The sequence below is a fragment of the Microtus ochrogaster genome, chromosome 19, assembly GCF_000317375.1.
Source record: "Microtus ochrogaster isolate Prairie Vole_2 chromosome 19, MicOch1.0, whole genome shotgun sequence".
Classification (NCBI taxonomy): Eukaryota; Metazoa; Chordata; class Mammalia; order Rodentia; family Cricetidae; genus Microtus; species Microtus ochrogaster.
This window is the reverse complement of record NC_022021.1, coordinates 7,755,378-7,767,908: the sequence shown is the minus strand read 5'-3', so window position 1 is coordinate 7,767,908 and position 12,531 is coordinate 7,755,378. Positions and strand designations below refer to the sequence as shown.

Here is a 12,531-nt window from a genome sequence, read left to right as displayed (position 1 = left end):
GGACAGGTGAGAGCTGCCAGTTGGATGCTGAGAAGGGATTCCAGGGCCTCTATAAAAAGGAGTACTCTTAACCACTGAGCCGTCTCTACAGCCCAGCTCTTGCCTGTTTAAAGCAAGCACAGGGATGAGCAGGTGAACGCCTTCAGTAGCTCCCGAGGGGTTTTTGTTTTGTTTACATTTTTTGAGACAGGGTTTCTCTGTAGCTTTGGAGCCTGTCCTGGAACTCACTCTGTAGACCAGCTGGCCTTGAACTCACAGAGATCCGCCTGCCTCTGCCTCCCGAGTTCTGGGATTAAAGGCGTGCGCCACCACCACCTGGCTCCCTAGTGGTTTCTGATTAATTCTAAACTCTTTATTTGAGGACAGGTCCCAGCCTGATCATCGCCTTAATTTCTTTCCGCATTGCCAAGTCTGTTTCCTCCTCATGTTCCCTGTATCCGAAAAGAACCATCGTCACCCACGATCACACCTTTTGAAAAACGTGGAGGACATTTCTCTCTAAGCTTAGCCTGTGTGTGTCCTTCACAGTCTGGGGCCTGAGCTGATGGCACACAGTTATGTTTGCTTGCCTGTGTACCAGGCGACACAGCACCCAAACTGCCGAAACTGATTAGATGCCATTCCGGTGACTTTTAAGGAAAACAAACCCATCGAACCAAACCTAAGAGGGAAGGATATGAGGTTCTGCTGCATTGGGAAGGATGTTCAAAAAAGTGCTTTTGAAGAAATGGACCTTGTAGTAAGAAAAATGTTATAGCGTGCTGACTTTTAAAGTAATGAGGCAGGGTGCCGGCTTTAAAATCCTAGAAGTGACAGTACTTTGTTGGCCTGGGTAGAGGATTGAGAGGAACCGGGCCTGCAGGCACTCAGGGAGGTGGCATTACGACAAATGACTTTACTCTCCAGTACTTTAAAGTCTCAGATGAAAAGCATCATTGCCAGCTTGGGTCATCGTTTAAAGTCATTATACATTTTAAAAGGCCTCCTTGCTATCAGTGTCCTCCATGGTAGAACTCTGTCTTTGCTGATTTATTTTTATGGGTCATGTATTAGGTCATGGTCACTCCTCTACTTTGGTACCCCATACAAAAGGAAATTACCAAGCAGCTTTTTTCTAATCATCCTCTGGGTGGCCAGGGTAAATGTAGTCCCGTTTCACAAGGGTCCTGTAATGGTTTTTGCGTATGTAAGGTTTACGGAGGATGGGTGAAGGGAGATGTCAGAGAAACCAGCGGTGAAGGGAGGCACAGAAATTATCAAAGCTGGGGGAAGGAGTCCTTTCGAAAGGTTAGGAGAGCCGTCATAGTAGCGATGTGTTGTCAGTTGCAAAGTTGTGAGGGGCACGGAGCCCAAAGGTCACGCTCTAAGACACTCACAAAGCAATTTCTTCAGCACCCTAGAGTTTGCACAATCTCAGAATATTAACAGGACAGCTCATCCACTTACTCTATCTCTCGTCACAAATCCCTCAATAAAAGTGCAGCTGCCACCGGCGCAGTTCTGGCCACAGGGAGCTCATTACTACTAGAGAAATGCATGTACCTTTTGGAGAGCTTGTTGTGATTTCCCCAGAACAGAGCACATAAGTCCCACCCAGTGGGTTCGAATCTTACTTTTCAGGGCCAGAACAGGGTTAGCCTGATCCCCGTGTCAAACGATTTCTTCAAACACTTCCACATCTCTCCTGTATTTTGTCTGCTCCTTTATTATTTTTTTTATTTACTTTAACTTTTCAACTTGGATGTGATTTTAAAAAGTGTGTATGGGTGTGTGTGTGCATGCATGTGTGTGTGTTGGAGTTGTGTGTTTCTGTGTGTATGTTGGAGGTGTGTGTGTCAGAGGTGTATGTGTGTAGGTGTTTGTGTGTGTGTTGGATGTGTGTCCCAAATGTGTCCCTCTCTTCTTGAAGGAGACTCTGATTGGACAGTATCCAAGATGAGATGCAGCGGCGTAGATGTGGCTCTGTTGATTTAAGTAGCCTAGTTACAAGTGTGCATTAATGAAAACCAAAATCTTAAAAAGCCTTTTGAAAGCAGTCACAGGTCTAGAGAACTGGCTGCTCCTTCAGAAGACCTGGGTTCAATTCTCAGCACCCCCATGACGGGTCACAAAACTCTATAACTCTAGTTCCAGGAATCCAACTCCCTCTTTTGGCCTCCATGGGCATTAGACATGCAAGTTGTATACAGACATGCATACAAGCAAAACACTCATGCATAAAATAATAAAGAAAGAAAATGTAAAATAGTTGCATCATGGTATCTGACAGATCCTTCGCTCAGCAAATATTTTTTCACCTCTCCCATGCTCCAGTATGGCGCTTGAACACTGGCTCAGTGCTGTCGCCTAGGACTCTATGGTCAGCTCTCCCGGGTTCTGCAATCTGCAATTCACTGCTCACTCCCAGAGAATAGATTTACAAGTGTACTTAAATCAGTTTAATCTTGATTAGCTGTGGCCCACTGAGCTGTCCTCCTAATGTTGATAGCACTCAATGTGTTCGATTCTGCTTCCCTGCTTTGTGCTAAGTATAAATACAATGAAACACTATGTCTAGTTAAGACACCGTTAATATTTGGCTGCAAAGTGATTTATCTAACCTAGCTGTCCTCTAGCATATTCGGTTTCCAATAACTTGGAAAAGAAAATGAGAGAAGTCATGAAACTTTTTTCCTGAAGTCAGAGTATTTCATCCTCATAGCACGTCGCTGCAAACCTTGGGATTGTTGGGAAGAAGACAAAGCTTGCCACGTCTTAGTCTTACCACCCTTATTTTGTATTCTAAAGCCCCAAACTTATTTTCCAGGCAACTCTCAAGTACATGAATAATAATAATATAAACCTTAATGGATTTGTTCTAAAGCTCCTCATTCTGAGGCGTTCAGGATCTTCTGCTCTATGAAAAGATCATATGCCTGTCTGCTTTCTGTGACTCCTCTATGTTAGCAACAGTGGCTGCATCCCAATATGTAACCCACCTGGACATGGTCAACTAAGTTCACTGAGGAACTGGTACTCTGCTGAGAACTCAGTGTACACACGTATTCTGATTGGGGCCCCCTCATTTTTATCTCCATCCTGGCCCTATCTACATCGCTTATCACCTCCAGTTCCTTTTCCAGATTCATGAGTTTTGGTTTTGGTTTGTGACTCCTGTAGTTTAAACAGGGCTACCCGTGTGACCATCAGATAAGAGCAATGCATTGGATACCTGTGGGGTCACCAGTGAGCACACAGCGGTGGGAACACAGCTGGGGCAATCGTTCCCCTTTCTCTGAATCTTGTTTGTTGATTGGTTGGCGCTGGGGACTGAGCCCAGACTAGGCAAGCATTCCACCATGAGTGTCATCTCCAGCCCTCTTCTTTACTTTTTATTTTGAGACAGAGTTTCACTAAGTTGCCCAGGCTAGCCTTCCACTCACTCCGGAGCCTATGCTGGCTTTGAACTTTTGATCCTCTTTTCTTCACTTACAGAACTTTGCTGTATTGTTGGTAATGCACCAGCATGTCCATATTTGAGGTTGTTGTGTATTTTTGTTTGTTTAAACATTTTTTAATTATTCTTGACTGTTTGAAGAACGTTTCTTCTGCTGAGTAAGGCAGAAGGAAGAAAGCCAGCCTCAGCTAATCTCAGACATCTGTTAATCTTGATCTTGTTACTCAGCAGTGAGCTTGTTCCTTCCTTCTTCTTCTTCACTCTGAACACAGCACAAATACTGCCTTTATTACTCAATGTGCAAATCAATAACATCAGCTCAACTAGCTTTTAGCCTTTTATGTTCTAACTATTTAATTTTGTAAAGGTTTTTAAAGAGGCTTTCGCCTTTTGTATGTGACCATGTTAAAACTGTTCTATATTCTAACTATTTAATTTTGTAAAGGTTTTTAAAGAGGCTTTCGCTTTTTGTATGTGACCATGTTAAAACTGAGTGCAGGCATGTTTTGGAATGGAAAACAGAAAATGAGTGCTGGGCCTTATCCAACCTTGGCATATTGTGGCGAGTCCACAGCCCTTGCCGTTAGTGTTGAGACCTCCCATTTGCCCCTGTTTGTTACTGGGTCTGGAATGCTGGTTTCTGAGGTTCTCCTACCTCCCTCAAACTATCCTCGTCTTTAGCCTGCAGGTGTCAGAACCTCTAATCTGAGCCACTGGCTACTTCCTATCCTCAGACTGAAGAGGGTCACTGACTGCAGTCATGGTAGCAAATTCTGGGGTACTCCTCATTTCAACACCACCGAGTTGCTCTTGCTAATAACCAAATGAAGACCAAGGGAACAATTCTTCCCATTGTCTTTTTCTCACAGGAAAGGTTATCAGCAAGGCAAGGCATTGTCTTTGGAAGATGGTTGGCTGAAGAGCAGACATCTGTCCCATCCATCCATCCATCCATCCATCCATCCATCCATCCATCCCTATTTAAGAACCTGAAGTTTTTCATTGACCCCCATAGGCTAATGGGGTTCAGTATGCACTTCCATTTTGGGGGTCACTTTGAGATGACTGTTATCACCCTCACTGGAGAGATAACAGCTGTGCTGACAGATTCACAGATGTGCTCATGGTGACCAGCTGGCAGGATTTTTAACCAGGACTCAAATCTGGGATGCTAACAAGAAAGTTGTCTCCATGCCAGATACTAGAATGGCTTCAAAAATATCCAAGCCCATGGTTTCTGTAAAATAGTCATTTATATAAATATCGTACCACCTGCACTATTAAGAATTTGACCGATCATTTTTTTTACCAGATACACTACCTGTATCTTTTTGTATGCAAAAGTTCTCCAACATGCATTCATTATAGAACTCTTTCCGAGCAATGTGCATGTACCAGACACTGTAATTCCATAATTTATACAAAATGGAGTGTCGCCACTTATTTTACTCAACTTTCACATATGGAGTCAGTTTCCCTGTCCTGGCCCTGCTTTAATATATACAAGTGGACATATTAATACAGAAAGAGGGTAAGGGATGTCTCACCTCTGCCGAGGAAGAGCTCATAGCCTACTGGAGAGACTTGCAAGCAAGTAAAGTACTAAGCAGAGTACAATCGGTACCTCTCTTGGCCAGAAAGCATAAAATCATAAAAGGAAATCCACAAGATGGTTTAGGAGTCTTCAGTAGTAGGATTTTGGTACTGGGAGATGGTGCAGGACATGTAATGGGGAGGGCAGAGGGCGAGGACAAGGGGCAGAGAAAGGAAGATGCATGATTGGGCCCAGAGAGGAACGGCTGCTCCTTCTCGCTGAAGCACGGGCTGCAGAGAATCCCATAATGAGGCACAAATTAGGGAGCACAGTAGAGGGTTATGTTTGGACTCTATAGTGTACAGCTTGGATAAGAAGGCTACTGCACCTTATTCATTTTGGAACAGGAGACACGGCAGGTCTCTGTGGCTGGGTATACCTTGACCCGAACTGTTTCGTGAGCAGTAATGAAATGGCAATGTGTGGGGTGACTTGGAGAGGGGGCAAACTGAGGCAGAGCGCTCACCGGCAAGCTCTTCTGCAGTGGTCGTTCATCACACTCTGGTTTCTTCTGGGAGCTCATCTGGGAGCAGAGGGCCACAACCTGTTCTTGTCAATACCGTCTGTGCAGCTGTCTTCCTGCCCATCTTACACTCACTAGAGGGAGGGGCTTTGTTTCCTACTCAGATGGTTTAACTCAGCGGAAATACATTTGGATTTTTTCTGATGTGGTAATGTTTTCTTTGAAAACCAACCGAAAGGGTGTCCAGCTGAGCCTCAGCCAGTCGAGGTATGCCTGGCGACCAGCATGCAGGGAGATGGTTCTACCATGAGTCTATAAACCAGGTCAGCAAGGCTGCCATCACAAGCTTCAACGAGAAGTCATAATCACATGCCCCCTCTTCTCCTTTGACTGGGGTGGGGGGGACTCAGTTCCCTTCAAGGGAGCACCTGCAGTGATTCAACTTCCTCAGCCCCATGTAATACTCTTCCAGGGACACAAAGCCTTAACCCACGGGCCTCTAAGGAGCATTAATATCCGTGCCATAAAGAGAGGGCTGAGAAGGGAGTTTATTGGTACAGTGCTTGCTTAGTGTAGTGAGACCTTAGGCTCAATCTGCCGCACTGGAAAACAAATTAAGAGGAGGTTTTAATCAACGATCTCATCTTTTCCCTAAAATGTTGATCATCTGGAACTTACAGATGCATGGCATCGCCAGAGTCTCCGCAGAGGAAAGAGTACAAAGCCCTCTGCTCATTTCTATACATGCCAGGGCTCTAGCGTTACTTTAGCTGCACGGCACCACTGCTGTCTCTTCAGAGGAAACAGTAACAAGCCCTTCTCTCATTTCTTCACAGGCCATAGATCTAGTGTTATTTTGGCTTCGAGGGTAAATGGGAAAAGGCAGTTCAGGAGAGATGGCTTCCTGTGATCCTGGCGTGCTAGTCCACACAGACCAGCCATCTTAGAAACAGGGGAGGAGCTGCAGTCAGTGGGGAGGCTAAGAGCAGTTTTCCTTCTGCTGCACTGAGCAGGAATGACGGTCTTCCCAGTGCACCTGAGATAGTGGGACAGCCAGAAGCCAGTTCAATAGATGTGAGTCAGACGGGGCTGGCTCACGCGAGGCAAAGAGTGTGTGTGTGGGGGGGGGGGGGGCGGCAAGTTACCTCTTAACATGGAAGGAAAAGAGTGGGAACAGCTGATCTATCTGTTACCCGAAATCTCACATCACCCTGAGACTCACCCAGGGATAGACCACGAAAGCCCGTGGGAGAGAGTGTGGGAAGAGGGAGGAGGGAGGAGGGAAGTAAGAACTGGCTAAAAGGAAAGGGTGACAGCCCATCCCCTCCTACTTTAGTTCCTCCAGTCTGGGCAAGCAAAGCCTTTCCCCTCTCCACCTGCAGGTCTAAGGAGCTCAGGCATGAGCACATCTGAGAGACACGCTTAAACACTAGGAAGGGTCGAGTTGATAAAAAAAAAAAAAAGCTGCAATAAATATAAAACCCAGACCCTCCTGTTTTAGAAATACACAAAGCAGCAAAATATGCGTCTGTCACATTCCTTGATAAACAGGGACAGGTGTTGGCCCCAGGGCATGAGTGGAAAGGAAGAGGGTAAAAACCTGTTCCTTTGGGAGCCATTTCTTAGTGAACATGACAGACGGCAGGGAGAGACTCCTGTGCACTGGCGGAACTGCTAACTTCTCATTCTTCCCTGTTGCTTGAGGTGTGCAGGCTCCTGGAAGGCCAGCAAAGCGCTCCCTCAGCCATGAGTGACATCTTCTCTGCCGTAGCATCCGAGGGAACTCAGGAAGAGTGAGGCAGTCTCGCCTAAGTCCGCTAAGTCTTTATCCTGATACAATGACTTTCGGAGGTGGAGACTGGGAGTTAATAAGTTGGGATCAGGTCCTGAGGGTGGGACCCCGTTACAGTAGTCACGCAGATACAGGCAGAGACCCGAGAGTTTGCACTGTTTCCACCTTGTGAAGACACAGTGAAAGATGAGTGTGTAAGACAAGGAATTGGACCTGAGACTTCAGGGTCTAGAACCATGAGAGATACATAAGTGTTGTTTAAACTACCCACTCTGCACACCAGTTATAGCCAAGGATGATAAAGGCCATGGAGAAATTGTTCTGATCTCATCCGTTTCTGAACTGGATTAGGAATAACATGGGGATGGAACCATGTCATCGGGCATCTTCACAGAGAGAGAGAGAGAGAGAGAGAGAGAGAGAGAGAGAGAGAGAGAGAGAGAGAGAGGACAGAAATAACGCCACTGTCACAGGAAGAGGTGGGGTGCTGTGTAATGCTATCCCCAGGTGTGGCAGGGTCGCTGGACTTTTACACTCTCGGTAGCTGTGATTACGGTAATAAGATCTGCACAAAACGGAGTCTCTCAATACTCTGTCATAGGCTGGAGAAGGGTTCACAAAGATCCAACACTTCCCCAGGGATCTCTAGGTGGTTAGATCTAATGGTAGCTGGGGGAAGGAGTGACAGCTTCTTCAGTGGGGTAGCCACTGGCAAGTTGCCCATGCTCCTCTAAATAACCCCATCACCTGTGTTCCTGTAACTAGTTCTAATTAAATGCTTTGGCTTATAACAAACAAACCCCTCAAATGGTGTGGGAGATCCTTCTGTCTACGTGTTGCTTTTATTGGTTAATGAATAAGGAAATTGTCTTGACTTATGATAGGGCAAAAGAACAGAGCTGGGCAGGGAAAACTAAAGTGAATGCTGGGAGAAAGGAGGCAGGGTCAGAGAGACACCATGTAGCCCCGCTGGAGACAGATGCCGGAACTTTAGCCAGTAAACCACAGTCACATGCTGATACACAAATTAATGGAGATGGGTTAAATTAACATGTAAGACTTAGCCAATAAAAAGCTAGAGCTAATGGGCCAAGCAGTGATTTAATTAATACAGTTTCTGTGTGATTATTTCGATTCTGGGCAGCCAAGGATGAACAAGCGGCCTCTTACTACATTCAAATCATAGAAGCAAAAGGAAGACTCCCTGGGAAGAGAAAGGGAGCCAGCGGGAGTGGGAAGAGACAAGAGAGGGCAAGGCAGGGACAACTACAATGAAAACAGATTCCACACCTGTATGTTAATGCCATAATAAAACCTACTACGCATGTAATATGATAACAAAAGAGGTATATTGCCCACAGGCAATTCTACATTTTGCTCTCTCAACCACCTACATAAGGTAAGTGTCCCATAAGAAGTGTGTAACATCAAAAAGGAATTGAGTAACAGGAGCCATCTTAAAGAAAGCAGACCCCAAATCCTGGACCAGGAGGCACATGTCACAAAAATCCTGCAGGTTGGCTGAAGGCGCATGTCATGTGAATCCTGCAGATTGGCTTACCTTTGTTCAAGCGTCCCATCACAGTGAATTCGAAGTATTTGCTGTTGTCGCTTGAGGAGTAGAGGCCAAAGATGGTGGCTGAGCTTTTACTCTGCAGCTTGAAGGTGGAGATCAGGTAGATTTCGTGCAGGGTGGGATCTGTTAGGATTGGCTGCAGGGCCCCTGGGTTCAGCCTCTGGCTGGAGGATGGCAGAAGGTCAAAGACTAGAGAGAAGAGCGGGAAGCAGGTAGTCAGGGCAAGACCAGCTTTGGGGCAAACACTTTGGTCGTTATTGATTGGTGGGGGAACATTTGACAATAAATTACAAAATAGCCTGAAGTGATCTGGCTGCTTTCCCCCCGCCCCCCACATTCCCAATGAACCAGTTCTTCTTTGTCTTTAACAGTGGCTAGGCAATTGAGACAGAAGAAATACAGCACAGTATTTATGACTTGCCATAGCCCTAAAGAAAAGACGAGATTTGCAAACCCAAAATTGGATTTGGTTGAAGAAGTGACTCTTAAAATGCCCACTAGGAGGGAAAGTACTAAGGGCTTAAAGCAGGAGGGGGGTCAAAGGAGAGCAGCCAGCTCAGTGTCTCTCTCGTGCCCTCAAGCAGTGAATCACACTTATGGGGTCTTTATGGACCTGTTGGACCAGAGCCAATTGCATTTTCTGGGTCCATGACAAATGACAGGGAAAGAGGCAGAGAGCACGCATGTGGTGGTAGAAAGTACCACAAAAATGACTTGTCGCTTTTGTGAGAGCCTGCGCAATTCCCTAATATTCCTGCTTAAAAAATAATAAAAAATAAATTAAATTAAATAAAAACACTGAAGAAACAAAACAAAGTGATGTGTTGTGAGTGTGGTTGATTTGACTCAACTGTATCCAGAGGGGTGGAGCTGGTCTACAAAAGTAAGATCTGCATTTGCACAACCGCAATTTGCTTTTCATCAGTAGGCAGCACTTTCTGGCAAAAGCTTTCCTAAGACTCACTGAAGCGTGAGGACGTACATCCATAATCTAATTGCTAAAAAAGTCACATTGGTGACTTGCAAAGAGCTCTAACAAATCTAAAAGATTTACAGAAACAGAGTCACAAATGGCCTACCTATATAAGCAAGTGTCCATGTCCTCATTTAGTGATGAAGGAGCTGCTAATTTAAATAAGATTGGACAAATGAAGAATACAGTAATGCCTAACACTGGAGGAGAGAGGTCAGGGTGTTCCTTCACCGTCTGCTCAGTAAGGTTTAAATCCGTAAAAGCCCAGGGCCTCATGAATGGAAGGCAAGCTCTTCTCTATCGCTGTTCCATATCTTCAGGCCAAATCAGTATAAGTGTTCTGAAGGAAGTTTAAATAACAGTATCAAAGACCCGGAGACACAAATGTCCCTTGATTTCACAATTCTTCTTAAAGGAATTATTGGAATGGAATAATAGATAGGGCAGTAAGGGACTTAGGTACAATGGTATTTCCCACTACAGGTGATTCTGCAGCCTCTGCTGGGGAAGGCATTAGGTGGAGCTAGAGTGAGCAGGGCTGGGCATCCTGAGGCTCTCCTGGCTGAGCGCTTTGCCATGAAAACATCAATGTCCTAAGGACAGAATGGAGGATTCTATTGTTAAAGCAATGACAGGTGCCATTCCTGCCACTTCAGCGGTCCAGTAAGATACTAAGTACAATACCAATATACCAGAGACAATGCTTAGTGTCTTATATTACAAAGCTGACTAAATTAATTTGGGTCCATACTTTTGAAATGTAGGTCAATTCATGCATTTGTTTAGACAAAGATTTGAAACAAAAGATGATTCAACGATATCTTTACATTAAAAGTAGCTATTTCTAGGCCTTAAAAGGCTTTTTTGTTTCTTTATTTTCTTGCAATTCTGGCAAAAAAATTTTTTTTTACAATGAACAAGTATTGCTTTGTACTAAAAAACGAATAAAATGTCTAAGGCAAACAGGAAAAACTCTAGCTACTCAAGAATGTCTATTCTTTCTAGTAGATAATTTGTTTTTAAGGTGGATCTATACTGTTTCTCTTCCCCAGAAGTCCTCATATACCAGTGTTGGAAAGTAAACCCCTTCCCTAAACTATGAAAATAGTTGCTGACTATGTATTTCAAAAGGGGGGTATCAGGGCTTTTAATTTCTAAAGAATTGAAAACTCATCACTCCCACCAGCAGGAGATAAGGCTGAAATAAAGTGTTTGAAAACTCCATCCCAGAAAAGGCATCTTCAAGAAAGACACATAAATTCAAAGTATGAGAACTGTATTCCAAAGCAAACGCCTGGTGCTGGAGTCTGGCTCCGAGTTTGGTCAGACCTGTGATTTATCCGGCTTCTAAACTCGAGTGCTACAATCTGTGTGGCTCATCGGATCCATTTGCTGCGCTCTCCAGAGGCTGAGTTAGGCTTAGTTAGTAATGACTTTAGAGAGTGTTCTGAGAAGGAAATGAGATGCTACCATTTCCTGTTAATGCTATTACACTTCAGCAAAAGTACGGGGTCCAGGCACAAGCCTCTGCCATTAGAGGAGAAATCACTGCTTCCATTGAGCATTGAAATTGAAAACGTGCTAATTTAGGTCTCGCAGCCCAGCTCAGAGGGAGACGGAGATAAGTGAATTATCCGGTGGAGCTGATGATTGCTGACTTGATAACTCTATAAAAGAACCTACCAGAAACTTAACTTAATCAGATCATCTACAGCAACTAAGTTAACCAGGTAATTTAGGTCACCGTGCCTGAGCTTGTCTCCACAGAACTGCTAGGTCTAAGAAGCAAACGCTGTACCTAACACAAAGTTGCATGCTCCAGTGTCAAAAATTTATATAACAGAATATTATATAACAGAAAGTAACCTCTCAAAAGAAAAGTTTTGAAAAGTGCCTTTAAAAATGTCCTTTCCCTTCTTCTTAGAAACAGGACACAATGTGTATGTACTGAGGCCATAGAATTCCAATATTCTAACCCCAATTAAAATCAGGAGCAGGATTCTGGTTAGACTACTGGTAGAACTGGCGGCGGCTGTGGTGGGGCCAGGGGAGCACAGAACGCCTGCCCAGGGACGCTCAGCTTCGGGAAGGACAGTTTTACTCCACCTGTGGTGTCTTCCAGCTTTTTTCCTCCTCAGTCCACACATAGCAAAAACACCCGGGTCCCCAGTGCCAGGAGGAGGGCAGAGCCCGAGATCGTTCCTGGATGGAATACTTTCTTCCTTGTGGTCTTTATAAGACATGCTTAACCTTAAGTACTTTCTGCCTGAAATCTATTCCTATCCACGGTCAAATTCTTGATTTTTTTTCTTTTTCTTTTTTTACTTCTTAATAGAAAAAGATCACTTTCTGAAGAGGCTTAAAAAAAAAATCAAACTATTCCTGGGGACGGGGGGAAGTTAGCTTTTGAGTGTAAGGAATAAGCACAGGACAGCCTGTGGCTGAGCAGTGGGCCAAAACTGCTTTGCTCTGGAGAGTCCCTTAGAGAGAAGGGGCTGCAGAGGACAGACTCTGGTCTGAAGACAACTAGGATTTCCTCCCCTGCCAGAGGACCAGGGACCGTGTGCCACATTCTGCAGTAAATGATGAAAATAAGTTTGCATCCTCCAAACTGTAGTTTAATTGGTCCCATGGAGAAAATTCTAGACTTTCATCATCACTTCCAATCACAATGAACTTCTATTCGGGCCCAAGAGG

The 12,531-nt window shown here is 44.7% G+C and overlaps 1 protein-coding gene across 1 annotated transcript in view; it reads right to left on the bottom strand.

The window, feature by feature from the left end:
- Thbs4 (thrombospondin 4) overlaps nt 1-12,531 on the bottom strand; it is a 45,120-nt gene that overhangs the window by 32,221 nt on the left and 368 nt on the right. Inside the window, exon 2 of the mRNA XM_005356498.3 lies at nt 8,847-9,050. Coding sequence (XP_005356555.1) covers nt 8,847-9,050 — 204 coding nt within the window. The remainder of the gene's footprint in view (nt 1-8,846; nt 9,051-12,531) is intronic.